General features: G+C 35.3%; 1 protein-coding gene across 11 annotated transcripts in view; it reads left to right on the plus strand.

Moving 5' to 3' along the window:
- Nucleotides 1-18,935, plus strand: part of QKI (QKI, KH domain containing RNA binding) — a 147,758-nt gene that overhangs the window by 98,777 nt on the left and 30,046 nt on the right. For all 11 annotated transcript variants that reach the window (XR_001520275.3, XM_033512643.1, XM_033512645.1 and 8 more), the window contains exon 4: nucleotides 1,314-1,457. Coding sequence is in view for 10 of the 11 variants with exons in the window: in XM_033512643.1 (XP_033368534.1) it covers nucleotides 1,314-1,457 (144 nt within the window). In the remaining variant the exon portion in view is untranslated. The remainder of the gene's footprint in view (nucleotides 1-1,313; nucleotides 1,458-18,935) is intronic.

Below are 18,935 nucleotides of genomic sequence, written 5' to 3' on the forward strand. Positions count from 1 at the left end.
ACATCTCTTATGGTTCAGTTTTTTCCCCCTTGTTTTTGTCTTTGTCTATTCCACAAAGCATTTCAGACTTATCTGAATTAAAAATAAAACACTACTGCAAGCATTGGTTGGTATTAAATCTTAGAACATTTCCTCAATGTGTCTTATTTCGTAGACAAATTTTTCTTGAAATCTGGGGGAAAAGATACATTTGGAATAATAAAAATAAAAATGAAGTTAGTGTGAATTGTGTTTAAGCCACAAGGGTTTATCTTACAAATAGGAAGCTCTTCTATTATACCCAGATTTTTAAGTTTTAAATAAGTAGGGTTTGTCTATGTAGGCCTTTGTATAAATTCAGAGTTGTAATAAACTTTTTTTTGAGGCTCTGTTTGGTTTTTTTAACTTGTTATATTTAAAATATTGTCAAATTTAAATGAGGTTTCATAAAAAAAATTAGCTAGGTTTATTCACTGTCTAATAAAAAAGGCATTGGGAAGTTTCTTTTGTGCTGTGTTTCATTATCTTTTTTTTTTTTTTGGAAGACTGGATAATTGAATGTGTTACTTTGTTGTTTTCTGTCGTTTAAAATTGAAATGTTTTATTTAGCATGCTTTCCCTTTCTGAAAAGTTTATTTTATCTTTGGGATTACTAATACCATGGATGTGATGAGTAGCTATGTAATGGTGACCATCTTGTCACTTGTCCTTCTGTAACTTGAGTATTAAAGCCTTGTCATCTCCTCCTCTCTTTTCTTCATCCACTACATGCAGTTCTCCTTTGAAAATGGCAACTTCTCTTCCTTTTGTTGTGTTTGATTCTTTGAATCTTGTCTTCATGAGTATTTGAAAGTGATTCTTAACACTGGAGAATTGCTTTCCTGTTCTCTGTAGTGATTCAGATGGAGTTTCTATGTCTGGTGTCTGTTTCACTTTTCTTCAAAAGATTGGTTGCTTAACCAGTAGTATGTCTTATCTGTTTAACTCTTGAAAGGCTCTAAATAGTACTGAAAGTAATACTGTGTTTGTATTCTTATTTTTGTTCCTTTATTCAGCTGGGGAAGGTACTCTTCAGAAACAGCATATGTGCTGTAAACAAATATGTACTGTAATCTTTAAAAAAGTATAATATAGAGTAGGAGGTTCCAAAACACAAACAAAACCCCAAAAATTATATTTTGAAGGCTGAGTTCATATGATAAGAAAGTCTCCAAAGTATGAAGAAACATTGCTGAAAATAAAATTCATGCTATTTACAGAATTGATTTTGTCTCCTGTTGCGATTGTTTTATACAGAATGTGCTTCATAGCTTCCATGTTTTAATTTTTTTTAGGAAGAACAGAATCGAGGCAAGGCCAACTGGGAACACCTGAATGAAGATTTACATGTACTTATCACTGTGGAGGATGCCCAAAACAGAGCAGAAATAAAGCTGAAGAGGGCTGTTGAAGAAGTAAGAAAGTTACTGATACCTGCAGTAAGTATTTATATGCAACCCTTTGATTTCCGTTTTCAGAAGGTACTTTTGAAATACAGCTAACTTACTACAGGTGTAAGAGTAAGCCTGCAGAGTGGCATCGTAAAATAAAGATACAACTTTGTAATACTCTAGTGATCTTTAAACTGCTTCATCTGAGACTGAATTATTCCTTGGAAGAGAATAGTATTTTAAAGAGACTATTTTTTGTCCAAGACACAGATACAGGAAATAGTTACCACCTTCAAAAGGTAATGCTGAACTGTTGCAAACACTAGTTTTCTCTCTTTCCTTCAGTATTAGTATTCTTCCCTTTAAGGCTGGGGAAGTATTAACAGGCTTTTTTGTTTCACTGTGAGATGATTCTGATACTTAAGAAATGAAGACATGTTTTTTTTTAGATGATCACCTTAAACATTTTGCAAAAAGAACAAAACCCTTTAGTATCAAAAAACTTTGCTGTCAGTATATGGGGGAGAAACAAAATTAGTGAAACTGGAAAATGATAATTTCTCATTTCCTGATAGTATAAACTGGCTTCTGCACAGCTAGATGACTTAAATCCTTTTTCAGAGACCAGAATTACCCTCTGAGAGCCCTTCTCTTAGATCTTCAATGTATTCTCACTCAAATCAGTGTGACTGTATAGTGCATCCCATGCTATTAACTTGTATCTTGTGCTCATCTTTGCCACCACTTTTGTGTCCCTGTAAAATGACAAGAATAAATTAGATCTTTCTCAGTGGTGGAAAAATTTTCAGTCTTATAAGGAAAATTGAGACTATCTTGTGCAAGTAAGTAGTAGGGGGTATTAAAATGACCTTCTAATTTTGGGTACTTAGTGAATTCTAGTAGATGCTGGCTGTGAGGAAACTTGTGGTGACACATGCTGTCTCTATAAGCAGATTTATTCAGAAGACATTTTTAGAAATTACTAAAGATAGGGAGAAAGTCTTAAATTCTGAATTTCCAAAAAATGGTAGAATATTAAGCAAGAGGTATGAAAACTAATTTAGACCTCTTGACATTGTGCATTGGCAATTTCTGAAAGCAGAAGACAGCTAGAGAAAGTAGAGCTGCAGAATTTACTTGGTTATTAAAGAGACCTTGAGCACATTAGGATTGAGTTCATAGCCAGGATTTTTATACAGGCAAAGTTTTGAAATGCTTATGTTCATTCTTAACCTACTACAGAGCAAAACAGTTTAAAAACCAAACTTCCTTGTGAATTAATTTTGTCAGATGTCTGTTCATTCTTCTGCCTCCCCCTGAATGCTGAACAGTATGACTGAAGGGTCAACTTCAGGATGAAAGGTTACAAAACCCCCAGTATGTGTGAAGTACTGATGTGTGTACTCCGTGTTATGTTTGTGTTATGCTTGTTTCGTGGAGCTGTTGGATGGGTGTGTTCTGGGCCTCAAAAAGAGTGTAATACATTCGTAAGTAGTTCTTTCATTGTGAAGGTGACAACCAGCTCTTTGTCTTGAAAGCACTCTGCCTCCTGTAGTAGCTTTAATCAATTGGGGAAGTGCTGTAATCCTGATTGTAGGAATAATTGTTTTTCCCCTTTAATGAAAAGGAACAACACAGGGCTAACTATTGTTTGAATAGAAAATAACTTGAAATACGCTTTGTCAGTTCACTTCATTATCATCTTTATATATTATGCATAGGCATAAGAGATTTGGGTGGTACATATTACTTGCACAAGAGTTAAAGGTCTGTTGGCTGTAATTTCTCAAAATTATGCCTTGCTGAAACAAGTATGTGTAGTACATACTAATGGATTAGTGTATGGGTGAACTTGGGTTTTACTACCTATTGTATCTGTTCAATTAGTATAAAAAAATGAAATTGTGGCTTCAGGCAGTTTGAGAGCTGAAAAAATTCAGTTTAGCATTAAAAGATAGGAATTGAAAACCTCTATGAGGGAAGTCCTAAACCTTCAAATAATCAGGATAAGCATAAGGAAAGAAGGGAAATCCTAGTGAATTACAACAATGTGAGTGAAACTGTGGATGTTGGAAGACGCCAAAGATAGGCTAAAATGTAAGAATGGAAAAAATAAAATTCCCTTTCATGTGGTAGAATACCTGCAGCTATTAATGTTTTTCAGATAAATGTCAAAGGATTAAAATGGAAAAAAAGATTATGTATGTCTGTTCTGTCACTGTCCAACTTGATTAAAATTTGAGGCTGTGTAGGAGAGAAGACTCATTTTCATTCTTGCCATACAGTGTGACAATGGTTTGGGTTTATGAAATAAATTTTAGAAATGTGTTAAGTGTTATAGTGTTCAGAGATGGAAATTAGTTCCTAATGTTTTGGAATGATCAGTTATTTTTGTACTCAAGATGTTAAAAATCCTAATTACATTTTCTAGCATCAGTGCAGAAATAGGCATATTTCTTAAAGTGGATTTCTATTTGAATGTACTTGGGTGAACAGAGACTATTTCAGTACTAAAGTGTGTTTCTTACATTTCTGAATCTGGATCATTAGTGATTTTTTTTTTTCTCCATTCTGGATGTGAATTAATATTTTCTCTTTTCACTTGCTCTTGCATTTTACCAAGATAGTGATACAGTCAAGTAGTTTATCTTTAGAAATGAAAAGCACAACTTGAGGAAGACTGGCTGAATAAGCCATTTTTTTTCTCCTTGAGGAGAAAGGCCAACTTTTTTTTTTTTTTTCTTTTTTTTTTTTCATTATTATTCATTTGTATTTAATTTACATTTCTTTAGTATGAAGCAATTTTTAGAAATTTTTGGCTGTACTTCAAGTTCCATAGGATTAATTCTTTTCCTCTTCCCATAGTTCTGTGAGATACTGGTCTTTTATCTACACCTGCAAAATCATACAGTATTACTTCCTTCATGTTTTTCTCAAAAAAAAGCAGAATTAATAAAGCAGTCTGCAGATTTTTGGGATCACATCAAGTTGTCCTCTCCTTATGCCTCTTTCTGGAGTGAATCCTCCAGACCATTGGTCTCTGTTGTGAGAGCTTTGAGAGTTGTTTGTTATTTGCATGAGTTAAGTGAGGATGGGTGGTTCTCTTGCAAAGGAGAGGCAAAAGGTGCTCTGGTTTGATAACTGCAGAATAGAAGAAAAAAATCAGAACCTGGTTGGGGGCATACATAGTAATGAAATACAGCACCAAACCAGAGCATCATTAAAGGTTTGAAGTTGTTCTTGGAGCTCCTGGGCTGTAGGGCTGAACTCCTCTGCCAGAAATGTTTGGCCTTCTGTGTATTTTAAGAAGCGTTAAATAAATGTTTCTACCTGAATGAGTTTATCTAGATATTCCTTATATTTTACAGATGACCAAGTCTCATTTAATTACTAATTCACCTTTACTAGCTGCCTTTATAAAGGATGAGGCACACATGATACAATTCAAATTAGAGACAGATGATTTTTACTGCTTTCTTCTTTAGATTCCATGTTGCCTTTCCAAGGAAAAGATTGTATTTCTGGTTTCCACTTAGCTATTCTAAATCGGTCTGGAATCAGTGATTTTTTTTTCCAGTTTTTTTAATTGATTTCTAATGTTGGGGCAGCTGTAATTTTACTTGGTTGCTGCTGTTCCATCTTCTTGGAAGACCAGCTACAACACAGAATTATTCAGGGATGCTCCGTGACAAACTTTGTATATAATTTGCCACTATTATGCAGAATTTTACAGTTGTCATGATAGGAGATAACGTTTCAGTAGAAGCTTTTTTGATTTTGCTCCTACATTTGGATCTTGCCTGTAATAGTGATTTTAGACTTTTCAGTTTTGAATATCTTCAAATTTAGCTGTATGGGAAAGTAAATGTGCTGTATACGGCATAATTTTTACAAATTGGAGCATTTTTTATAGTGGTGCTTGGTATGTAGTCATTCACTAATTGTCCTCCTTCTGTTAAGGCCCAGTTACTAGAGAAGTTGTTTTGATGGTATTTCTGTTTTTACTCACACTTACATACAACACTTTTTCTTTTATATAACCGGAGAGAATATTATGAAGGAGTGATAGTATTGGTAGAGTGGTTTATTTTTCACTTGAATAAGCTAAAAGCATTTCTTTCTAAAAGACTGCTTTCAGTATGTGTGATGAGGTGGGGCTTGTTTATTAATTAAAGTGAATTTCTAATACTTTCTTTATAAGCGTGGTTGTAAATTTTCCTTATGGTTTATTTTCAGCTACTTAGAGTAAACTGAAGGATGTCTTAATTTTTACCCTGGGAACTTGGTGTGCTGTGAATTCCATCTCAGAATACAGAGAGAAAAAATTAATTTAAGACTGTTTAAACGTGCTTTAGTTAAGAAAAAGAATGTAGTTATTATAGTAATGCTATAATAACTGTACATAATTTGTTGCTCTGTAATTAAGACTAGCAAAAGCTTGACATTTAGAAGATATTAACAGAAGATTTCATTTTTTTTATTAGCTATCTAAAAAGTCACAATAAATTCTGCATGCAAGTTAGACTTCCTTGAATAGCTCTTTCTAATTCATTCCTGCATGGTGTGTTGATTTTACATTTTTGCTTTCACAAGTGAGAATATAGTGCTGTCTTGTATAGTTTCCCCGTTGAACTGTTGGTCATGCTGTGCAATCCATTGTTTGCTGCTTACTCAGTTCAAGTCATGAAATTAGTAAGTGATACAGTAGCAGGAAAAGGATACTGCTGTCCTTAAGAGCATTTTAGGAAATTCCTACGTTTTGTCTGATTTGTCAGTTCCGATACAAGTCTCTCAGGGCGGGTGATCAGACAGGAAGCTCTGTACGAAGGGCAGCGAGACAGCCAAACGCCTTGGCAGTGACTGCTGGATAACGTGTGGTAAACTTTTTGATGTGGGGGAGAGGTGACAGTGCGTTATTTTTAGTAGTGTGAAGCGGGCTTAATGTTTCCATGGCTGTATGGACTGAGGGCTGCTGCAGTCCTGCCATTCCTTCATGATTTGCTGTTCCTGCTTCCTGTTTTGCATTGGAAAGCCCTGGCATTCATCGGGCGAGTCCATTTGGTGGAGAGCTGAACCTCATGGAATGATTTGTTGAGGAGTCAGGCCTGGTCAGGTTTAGGCCTGACAGAATTGATGGCATGAGAACAGGCAGACAGGGAAAAACGGTACTGCAGCAGACCACCCTTAAATAAACATACATTTCTGTAGAACTGCAAGTGAATATGTTCACGTGCAAATAGCATGAGAGTAAAATACCCTGCTACAGTGAATTTCTGATTAGGACAGTGAAAAACAAAGGAGGACTGTAAGTGTTCATCTTTGTGTTCCACTGTCTAGTATGTCTAATACTGGTAATTTCAGTTTTATTCACAAATTGAGTAAAGAATTGTGAGGGTTTTGTTGAGCAGTCCTTAAGTAAATTCTGTTATTAATTTTAACAGTCTGACTTCCCCGAAAATACTTACTGTCATGCAAGTCTAAGTTTTAAAAATGAGAGCAAGAATTTCTTACACCAGTTCACAAAGGAAACGTTTGCATATTGCACTTGATACGTGACTGCAGTGTTAAATTTTTGTGTTTACATTAGTATTAACAAAATTATTTTGGGCCAGCTGCAAGTGAGAAGTAACTCTCTCTATCATTGTGTCCTGTGGTGGAAACTCTAGACCAGTGGTTCATTACCACCAAAATAATATCTGTTGAATGCAGATGTTTATTAGAGACCATACTTACTACAGTATGTCTTGATGATTTTTAGCTAGATTGAGGTAAATCTAGTTTAAATTTTGTTACATTTGTCAGCTCTCCTGAAGCGATCATCTTAGTACAAAGGAGAAAATTAGAATTGTTCATCAGAATATTGTTCAGTGATAGAGCACTGGAACAGGCTGGCCAGAGAGGTTGTAGAGTCTCCTTCTCTGGAGGTATCTAAAACCCACCTGGAACCTACTCTGGGTGAGGATTCGATGGTCTCCTGAGGTCCCTTCCAATCCAGATAATTCTGTGATTCCGTGACGAAAATGTTGAAGAGATACAAAATGTGCTATTTATATTACGGTTATAAATATGTTTTCAGCTTCCATTTTCAGAAAGTTGACAAATAATTAAATGGCAAGTACAAATTTATGATGAGCTTTGCCTTCACATATTTCAGTTGATTGTTTTACAAATTCGGATGTATAGTCAAGATCAAATATAACTATATAAATATGTCTAGTTTTATTAGCTTACAACTTAGTTAGCAGTTAGTGGGGATTCTTATTTCATCTAGGTTTTTCTTATTGTTATTCAATTTCATATATTGATGGGGAAAAGAAGTTTCTCTAGCAGTTATTTCTAAGCACCTTAATCCAGGTGTTTACTCTGAATTTTCTGGACATCTTTGCTGGCTTCTAGAACCCAAGGAAATTAGTTGTGCCTAATTACAGTTGCCATTGAATACCCTCTCTTTTCCCCTTTTTCTTCTTCTCCACCATCCTCTATATTTGTTTATTTAAGGTGTTACAAATGTATAACTTGAGAAAGGAGATCTAGTTTTTGGAAAAGAACTTGGGAAATTTAGAAAATAGTCTCTTCTCCAAGAGAAGCAAAGACACTCTGTTGCCTGAAACTCAGTAGGGACGTGCCCTTCCAAAACAGGATTACGCATTGATTAGGAGCTCTGATTAGGTTCTGCATGGGTTTTGTCTCTCTTCCAGAAATGTGCCTAATCTGTTTGGTTTTTTGGTAGACATACTTGTGGGAGAAAAAATGTATAGATCTATACCATTTTTTGGGGTTTTTTTTTGTTTTTTTGTTTTGTGGTACGTGTAATTTTTTAAGTTTTCATCTCATTTTTATAATTTGCTTCTTTAGTCTTGGCTATCTTCCCAGTGCTTCCTCTAGTCGTTTGTTCTTCTTTCTATTTCATCTTCCATACTTTTGGTTTTTTTTCTGTTGATGGTCCTGGAAGAGAACATGTAAGTTGGGATCTTTATGTGAAATCTTGTTAAAGCATTTCTCCACTTATTCAAAAAGCAGATGATTAAGCTACAGTTCTTCTTGTCTGACCATGTTAATGAAGATGATGACAAAACTGCAATGAATTACCCATGTGTTATTTATCTTATCCTTCATTTCTAGTTACATTTGGGTTTTGGTTGGTTGATTTTCTTTTTTGAAATCTCAGCTTTATACTTGAGTGACAGAAAAATGGTAATTGTAGAATTGTGATTCCTAGGGAGATGTAGTATAAAGAGTAGGAATTTGTTACCCTGCACTTTTAACACATTTTAATGCTTAACACTAACCACATTATATTAAGGAGGTGAGCTCAGATCACTTGATGTATGAGTCGACTTGGAATGGTTTCTAGAAGGATCTTGGCAATTTCAAAGATTTTTTTGTGTGAAACAATAGTAAAGTAACTAGTAAACATTTCCCTTTTCCAGGCAGTTGAAGCATTCTTTATTGCCAATGTTAGTTTTGAAATCTAGATTTCTAATTATACAAAAGTAAAGTTTGTCATACAGACATCTGTAGTTTAACACTGACTGATGATTTACAGCCATCTTGTTGTTCTACATTGTGCTATTTTGACATCAGACAGAAAATTCTAACCTGTGGAAAAGTGCCAAGGGTTTTTCACCTACTGTTCAATAGAAAACTTAAGTGCTTCTATTTTAACACAGTACAGAAATACCTGGGCTTTCAGTGGAGGAATAATTTGGTTTCTTTTTCTTTCATAAATTGTTTATAGGCTAAGACTTTAATACAGGAATGTTATGGATACTGTTAGCAGGATAAACATAGGTGGGCATGATCATGTTAAATAAGAGATTGGAGCTGATCATGTTAAATAGCTTATATGATTTTGGACTAGGCTATTTGTAACATACTTTATATTAAATTGGAGAGTGGTAAAACATCCTGGAAAGTGATTAGATGAGATCTTACTGGAAAGTTGTATTGCTTGGAAAACAGTTAATAAGGAAAAACATTTAAGATTCCATCAAATAGTATGTTATATTTCTCATGTGTTGTTGGAAATGGTATAGGTTTTTATAATTCTTCCATATTTCAATAAGTATTTTAAAAGCTTTGCCTTATTTTCAGACTTACTTTATTCATAGGGATAGCTTAATAAAAACAGCACTGCCTTCTACATTTTCAGTGTTAGCACTGTTAGCTAATTTTTAATGTTTTCACAACATCTATGTATGTAGTAAATTATGTTCATCAGTTTCAACTTCCATTGTAAAGTGAAACGTGTTTTATGTTCCAAATCACTTGGAAATACAGGATAGAAGGAAATTTCAACACCAGCAAATCTAATGAAGTCAGAAGTCTCTAGCATTATATCCAGTTCTTTGATATTGCAGCTTTTTATAAATGGATTGGAAGATGTGAATTTTTTTTATTTGGCCAAACACAGCTGTAGATACTTAGAATTTCAGCTGCTTTATTTATAAATAAATAATTCCAGCCTTTGATATATACTTTGCTACAGCCTCCAAAATCCTACATTACACTACAAATCCTTTTTCATGAGACTAAAAAAACCAAAGCCCCAAAACAACTTCGAGTTAGCTGTCTTAGAATCATTTGAAGCAGATTTCATGAAGACAAAATTTTCAGTCATGTAATTGCATGCATTGCTATGCCCTCATCTTAGAACCTTTATGATTCCTTCATTCTCTAGCTTGTGTCCTAGTTTGAAAACAGAACTTTAACTTAGGCTACCTGACTTTCTTGGTGGCTGTACTAACTGTATTGATACAGTTTGCTAAAGCAAGCAAATGATACAGCAGGTGTAATGGAACTAGAATAGGTGGAGTTTGGGATTTGTCAGGTGTACACACGGGTACTTGAGTGCTGTAGTGAAGGAAGGGGATAATTCCATTTCCTTGGTCAGCCTTTTGGCTATGTTTGGTGGCCTTATTTTTCTGTCTGTTAGTCTGAGGTTTGAGTTTTTAATGAGCAGGCCTGTAGCTTCAAGGGTCTTAATGAAAAGTTTCAAAGTTTTAAAATAGTTGGCTTACTTAGATTGTTAGAATTAACAGCCAAAATCATTACAGTCAACAGATATCAGGTGTTTTGAATAATAAAATCTTCACGTATTGTGCAGAAAAGCTGTTTGCAGGAGTATAATCACTTGTTTTATCTTGGAAGATAAGTTCTGAAAGACCAGGGGAGCTAAGAGGTGTGTTTGGATTTCTCCTTGCTTAAACCTACTGTGGTATATATGGTAATACTTGTGCTAATCTGATTTGCCAGTTAATGGTATCCTGGCATTTGGAACAGATAGACTATTGATACAGTGTTGGGAAGAATGCTGTTTGTTCTTAATGCCTGCAAGAGCAAAGCCTGTATTTGCCTTTCTGTAATCATTTCTGAAATTATTGGTTCATTTCCAATGAGGGTGGTTGGGCTGTGGAGGGGTACTCCCTTAGTGATCCTTGCAATAACAGTTCCTCACCTTGTGGATGGCAGAGAACTCTTCAGAGATACTTTATTACTCAGTGAGCTGCCAGGACAGCTTCAGGGAAATCTTACTTTTAAAGATCCAAAGGTCAATCAGGTTCAAGAAAGATAAACAGAAAAATATCAGGCTTTTAAACTACATCAGATCATAGAAACACTTGTTTCTTCCTTTGATAGCAAGAATACTTTAAATAAACTTAACTTTTTCAGCTGTAAAATGTGATTGAGAGCACCTTACTTTTTTTTTAAATACGCTGAGAGGTAAGTGTTCACTTAATAAATATGTGAGAGGTCATTCCTGGAATACACTTTCTTTTGTAGCAATCTGTAGTTTTACAGGTGATTCTTGGAGACAGAAGGATGAGCAAAGTTTTTATTATCCTATTATGTAGGACTGGAGGTTGCAGGGGAGAGTCTGAAGGTTCTTAGTGTTCCAAAAAATTGTGCTAGTAAGTGGTTTCATTGATTTCAGTTTAGAATTAATTAAAAATAATTTTTTGTGTGTGTTGCATAAGCCTAAATCCTGTGTATTGCCAAAATATTTTTATGGTGGCAGTTTTTAACATTTATATATATATATATATTTGTATCTTCAGGTATGTTGCCTTTGTGCTACAGGTAAATTGGGCATTAAATTATATGTTTTGTCTTCCTTACAAAGTAAATGGGAAGATTAGCAGTTGTGCAGAATCAAATAGGAGTCCTGCTCAGCTGGACAGCCTTAAAGGAACTCTACCAGTGTCATATGAGAAGATGTCATCCCTGTTTCCATGTAAATCATTCTGCAGTGCTTGGAAAATATAGTGAAGCATGTAAGACACTAAAGCTGACAAATACCACAATTTATTCTTACTATGTTATGCTTTATATTTGATACATTTTACAGTGTTTAAAAGTAATCTGTTCGTAGCAGTTTCAACATACACAGTTAATAGTTTATAAATAATACTTTCTCTCACTACTGGCTATAGGATTTTTTTGAAAGATCCTATGTGGCTTCAGTAACAAGATCTCATTAAAATTAATAGGATTTCATACATCTGAATTGTACAGACTCTTCTAAGAATCTTGCTCTGGGTTACTTCTAAGAACTTGAAAGATGCACAGTTCTGTGAATCAGTGGTTTATGTTTGAATTGATTTTTACTAAAAGTCTCAAATTGGCTTGGAAACTTTAGAAATCTTTGCTAAGACAACTTACATGATGATGTAGTTGGGACATAATCCCCAACTTACTTGAGGGGTTGGTTTTATTTATTTCAGTTTAGTCAATGCTCTCAAATGTCAGTCACACATAGGCTTTCAGATGAATACTTAGGTTCAGGAGAACTTAGGAAACTAGATTTATGATTCCATATTAGTTAATGTAAAGCGCCTGTAATGTAAGGCATGGCTTCTCTTTCTAGATTCAGCAAACTCTTTCTCTGATGGAAGTGTGTGTAGTAGAATCATGAGGAAGAAAAGGAAAACAATTAAAAAAAACTTTTGGTGTTTTCATATCAATCACTTCGGTTGTTTTGGTTTTTTTTTTAACAAGCTTTGCTTTTTACTTTAATTTCTTTCACAGAAATGTCCAAGTTGAATCCTGTTTAATTAAAACAATTCATTAGCAGGGAACCTTAACTGGCATAAGAACAGTAAACTTGTGATGTTTTGGCTTCTCCAAACAGCTTGTATTTCTAGGCAAGCTTATGTAAAGAGTAGAAAAATTTAGTTTTTTCTGTAGAGTATCAGCCTGTTATTTATGATTAAAAAAAAAAAGTAATTTCAGGAAAAATTAATTTGATACTTGTATTTATAGAAATTAAACATGTCCATAATGTTCTAAAAGATTAGTATTAATAGCATATGTTACCAGTCTAGAAAAGTAAATATTACAGTTACCAATCCAAACAAGTAAATATTGCAGTTAAAAGCATAGAAATAAGGGTTTAGTGTGGATATTTGGGGGAAAAAAGTTAGGTTTTTTTTGTTTTTTTTTTAAATTTTCTTTTCAGTGCTTCTCTGTACAGTTACCTTCTCGGTTTACTGTTGTGGCATCCTTTAGATGTCTGATGAATCAGACCAGTTCTTTTTCTGGATTTGACCTCAGCCTTGTGGCTATACTCCCTTAACTTTATCAGGATTATTTTTGTGTTTCTGGTGATTAAAGTTTCTTTTTCTCAAAAGCATGTGGATGTGTTGCATTTATGGCAGAGAACAGTATCTGTCCTATCTGCCACATAACCCAGATTTAAGAGAGACAAAAAGAGGCAACATCTAAAAAGCGGGGTTTAAAAGTTTTTCCACGTAGTTTCTTGGAAAAGGGAGGTTTTTACATGTGTCTGTGCCTTCACTTGTGTCAGTGTTTGTTGATTCAGAAGTATAAATAGATCTGATGATGATTTAAGTCTCAGTTCTGCTTCTTATGAGAAGTACTTGGAACAGTGCAAAGCTCTTCTCTCGATACCCGAAGTGCAGCATCTTAGGGGTGCTAGTCAGAGCAGGGTTCTCCTGTCCTTTTTTTTGAGTTCTGAAAAAGGGAGAAAAACATATTAAACCCAGAGTGTCATCCTGCTTGGAGAGACTCTTGAAATTCTGAAGGATCTGCTGCAAGTGAAATTGCTTCTTATCTCAGTAGTGATGACCTTAATCTGGAGCAGTTCTCTGCTTCATTAATCTATCCACACCTGCTTTCAGAAGTATAGGAAGCTACCTCCAAAACTGCTTCTGTAAACTCTCCACCACCTTCCAGAATGTTTGTTCTGTGTTGCCTGGTTTAAAATACATTGCTTTCAGCAAAATGTAGTAACTGGTATTTCTGAATCCTTGCTGAGTCCTGCAGCCTCATCCAAAAGATGTTTTGGCAAAAGAATTCATAAAATCCCACACAAACCAGTCTGTCACTTAGGCCTCTGTAGTTAACATACAGACCTCACTCAACTGTTTTATGTGCTGACTTGGCACAAAACCTTCTGCTGTGCTATTTACAGGTTATCTTGAGGTAAACTAGTTGGGTTTTCTTACTTTTTGAGACACCCCTTCCTCTTCCCAGTAAGACTGAAAGTATGTTGTGTCTGAGATGGTTGTAATAAGAGATTCCAACAGGCTTAAAACTGGGCGTACAGTTGATAATAAGGGTGACTTGAACCTTTTTACTGAATAATTTCATAATCAAAACCAAAGAAAAAACAATTTTTTTGTTGTTTTCTAGTGGCTCATGGGGTAGTAAAAAAGCAAAAGAGCGAACTTTCTGCAGTCCAAAATGTGAAGCCATACAGAGATTTCAGACGCTCTCCAGCTGGGCTGATGAACTGTTTTCAAATGGCAAAGCAAGGAAAAAAGTGTGGGTGGTAGTCTATGTTTTTACCATCATAGTAAGGCCAAGGAGCTTATTTCTATTTGTAAACTGCCAAGTACAAGTGTATAGTATGGTCTTAAACCTGAAAAAATTAGCAGAAACCCCAAAACAAAAATTGTATTTTATCCTTATTTAAGTATTAATAATAGCACCAGGCACTAATTCTTATTTAAGTGAAGATGAGTGATATTTCTGTAGTTGAAATTTGATGATGAAATTCGGGGTAGGATAGGAGTGGCACTGATTTTTCTGTAGAATTTGTATGGAGTATTTGGGACCATACTTCATTTAATGTGTGTTGGTGGTGATGAACATGTAATACACTAATATATTTGCACTGTATGTGCAGTGTAAGATGCTGCAGTGTAGGTATGCCTTGAATGTTCTACAGGCATATGAAGAGCTCATCTAGAACACCAATAGGCACTTAATTAAAAAAATTAATAGAATTGGCAAGTATAATATATGGGTAGGCATAATTAATGCATCAGTATGGTTTTAGCTCAAATGCTCCTGACATCTCAGATTAAAGTACATTGTTAGATTGTTTGTACCTGTTGTTTGGTCCTGACTTCACCAGCATCCTTATAAACCTTATAAAGGGGATTTTTGGATTGTTTTGTTTGAGGGTGGGGGTTTTTTTGGGTTGTTTGGGTGTGGGTTTTTTTTGTTTTGTTTTGTTTGTTTTTGGTTTTTGGGTTTTTTTTTGGTGCTGGTGGTGTTGGTTGTTTGGATGTTGTTTTGCAGTGGGGCTTTTTGTTTGGGTTTTTTTAGGTTGGTTTTTTTTTTGACTTTTGTGTTGGTAGAAGTTGTAGACTGCTTCACTAATTGGGCCAGATGGATCTAACTGCTTTGTTAGATGAGTCAGCCTACACGTTAATGATGTTATTAACAGTATGACTACATTTCATTAGAAATGTTTCATGATAAAATTGTCTTCGGATTTCTTGTTTGCCATTGCATATTGGATTTTAGAACTAAATCTGTTCTTAAATATGCAGTTGGTTTAGAATATCTCATCTAATTTTTTAAGTGAAAGCTTAACTTTCTCAAATGTTAAGAATCTATCTAATGCACAATTTAAAGTCATACTTTGAAAAAACAAGTATGAGATGTTACCTTGAATTCACTTTAGACTAAAAAGATATCAGATGATGTGTTTTGAAATTAAATGCATTACTTGATCTCTAACATTTTAAGAGTTGACTTACTTCCCTTTAAAGTAACTTTCTAAGAATGTGTCTTTTGCACATTTAGTGTTTTACTAGTTTTGGTAAGTTTTCGTGTGGAGAAAGGGAGAAAAGATGTTGTAATGTTACAATGGGTGTTCTTGCTCCAAAAAAAAGTGGTGGTATGACCAAAACAGGCTAAAATTAACTTTCGGGGAGGACAGACCACCATCTTCATTTGCTGTAGAAGAATGGGTCAAGACAGGGTTTAGGCTTTCCCAATTCACTAGGAGTTAGTCCAGAGACAGCAAAATTTTTATTCTCTTCAGCACTGAGCTGCAGTTTACATTTCAATGACAGAGGGAACAGCTAGGGCAAAAGAGCAAGGGTGCAGTCATTAATTTCCTTCACGTTTTCTCAGTTAAAAATGACCGGGGGTGGGGGGGGCGGGGAAGCTTTACTACAAAATCCGAATGTCCCCTTCTCAAATAATGCTCTAAAAGGGCCTGGGTAGCTTTTTAAAAATTGAGGCATTCTCATGATGGGCAGGCAGTGGGCTCTTGCACAATATAATATAATGACACAATACTCAGTAGCATTTTATGTAGTTCCTTGATCTGTAATTTAGACTATTACATGCGGTATATAAGCGCAATAAGAAGATTAATTAATTCATTCGAGAGGTGACTAGGTATCTTCAGTAGTCAACACACTGAAGTTAGTGGTTCGGTCGTCTCCTTCGCTGTCATTCCGCTGGCATTTTGCCTCCCTCAGTGTTTGTTCTGCATGACTTAGTGGATAGGAGATGCTTTGTCTTTGCAGCCTTGGAGCCTCTGGTAATGTGAGAGTACATCCCTTCCTGTGCACGAAGGTGTTGCCGCTGTTCTCTGCCGTGCACTGCCATTTTAACCTGAATGGGGAATCTGTCTGGGGACCCGAGTGCGGTAATTAGCAGTCTCTTCAGAGTGTCAGAGCAGAATTGCCATTGTAATGGTTTAGCAGGAGGATAAAAGGATTGAATTTGGGTCTGCCTTCCTGCCAAACTAAATGAGTTGCCATGGGAATTTTCAAATATAAGAGGCGTTTACTTTAAGCAATTTGGCGAGTTTGAATAAACTCATAAATTACGGGGTTTAGAGGAGAGATCCCTGCTTTCTCTGGCATGGGCTGAACAGCAAAGAAGGCTGTTAGAAAGCTGCTTACATTCTTAATGAGAATAAGTTGATCCATGCTCCCTTGCAGACTATCAGCTTATTAAGGCTAAACTGTTTCTGCTAAATACAGTACAGTAAGCACATTTTGAGAGACATAGTTTGCAACAAATCCCCGGAGTAAAAAGCAACATCTGATTGCTCTAAACATAAATTGAATTTCCTTTGCTAGATTAGATCTGTTTTCAAGTAATGCTATTAAAAATGGTTCGCTGTATTGTTTCAATAAACATTAACCTGCTATTGATTTCAACTCTCCTCTGTGCATATAATATTTATTACAACACTTGTCAGATCTGCTTCTGAAAGGTGAGGGAGGGCATTGAGGTTTTTTTTTTGAAAACAAATAAGGTCCTGTGGCCCTTAAAACTGTTTTTTTCCCTCGGGTCACATGTAAATGTTTTCCCAGCTCAGGCCTGCCTGCCTTCTCTCTAAAGGGAGTTGGGCTTTGACCTGCTGACTTCTTTGTCAGCACCGATGCTATTGAAATGTGAGAAGATGGACTTGGTGCTTTCACAAGTGCCTCAAGTGATGAACATCACTTATGCTTGTTTAACCTTCAGTTGTGCTCAAGAAGTCAGCTGTAGTAGGCTGTGGAAGAACTGATGGCCGGCGTTGGAAGCATGTGTTAGTGTTCTCCCAGCCACTTTGATCGGGTAACTTAAAGAAATAGGAAAGATTACGCGTGCTTGAATACTTTGATGCTAGCTTTAAAAGTGTATATTCAACGACGTGTCATACTTGAAACAGTATGCAGTATTTCCCCCCAAAATAGTTTATGTCGGTTATATAGCTTAAGGCTTAAATGTTGCCTTGTGAGCCTTTCTAGTACGTATCTAGAATCTTTCCTCATCATAAGTATTAGGATATGGAGGTGGAACTAATTAAAAAGAGAGCAGTACTGCCATAATGGCAGTAATTTTAACTTTAGCTTAAAGCCATAAAAATATAGTTAGAACTCCTTGATATAATCTTACATCACTAGCAGGAATCCTGTAAATTACCAAAGGAAAATAGTAAATTTGTGCTGGTGATTCAGTGGTTGAACAGCTGCTCATTTCTAACAGATTCCTGAACAGTTACTAATGATGCAGCTGAAGCTGTTTGGTGGCCTCAGGGTAGTGTTTCTGTGAAACTTTAGAAATATCTCCAAAGAAATTAGAAGACAACAAGAGAAGCATTTATTCTTACTAATACTCAAAATTTTAACTGTTCATTTAAAGTTACTTTGAGAAGTGTTGTCAGGGAATTGATTCCATCTAACTTGATCCTCACCCCTATGCTTTCTTATTCATTGAGTTATGAGTTTATTGAATTAGGAGTTAGTGAGTTACTAGAAGGCAAAATTTTATAATAAAATATTTATAAATAAATATTTAAAATAAAAATATTATCTAAGTGTGTTAATATTATCTAAGTGTCGAGAAATTGAAACTAGGAAAACTTCTACACTTATTATAAGAGGGCTGCTAAATGATTAGAGGACATTATCAACATTAAAAAATATGTAGAAAAGGCAATGCTACTGAGGACTTACTGGGATGCTGGTTTGAACTGAGTTCATCACTTAGGTCCTTAGTTCCAATACCTTACAGCACCTGTGCAAATTGATGCTATTTACAGAAATCAGGCAGTAAAAAAATCTGAAAAAATAAAAAGCTATTTATTGGTATTACAGGTTTCAGATTTCACACTCTGGGATTTTTTTCTGCTTTTCAGAATTTTAGCTCCACAGGTTGTGGGGCTTGATTGGGACCTATATTGTATCACATCTTGTGTGTTCTTTCTCTTCTGTCTGCTTGACTTGCAAAACTGAGGTGAAAATAAGTGGCAATAGGAGTGCAGGAAAAGCTTAAACTGGTGGGATTTTTTGGCAAGGTCAGATGTTGAGATAGGGATATTTAAAAAATACTGGTAACTGAATCTGGGCTACACAGTATGAATTTAGTTTTGCAGTACCTGTGAAAGAGGAAGGTGGGAATTGTTGCCTAGTATTTCACTTAATTATTTTTTTAATGCAGGATTTTCATAATCTAAAACATATTGCTTGGTCACATCAGAAACATCCTTCTCCAGAGTACATGAAAACATCTAGCAGGCAAGTTACCTGATAAAAGACAGTTATTTCATCTGAGGGATATTCTGTCCATTACCTCATGAGCAGTGTCAGAGAAACCTTATCCTTTTACCATCCAAAAGTATGGCATACAGAAAAAAAGTCTGGTTTCAGGTAAAATTGAGATGGGCCTGCTTAGATCTGAATCTGATTCCAGTTTAAGTATGTTCTCATGAGTTGTGATAAGCCTGTTGTTCCGTATTGAAAGCAAAAGTCCCCTTTCTGCTTC

Source organism: Parus major, chromosome 3 (assembly GCF_001522545.3).
Source record: "Parus major isolate Abel chromosome 3, Parus_major1.1, whole genome shotgun sequence".
NCBI classification, from domain to species: Eukaryota; Metazoa; Chordata; class Aves; order Passeriformes; family Paridae; genus Parus; species Parus major.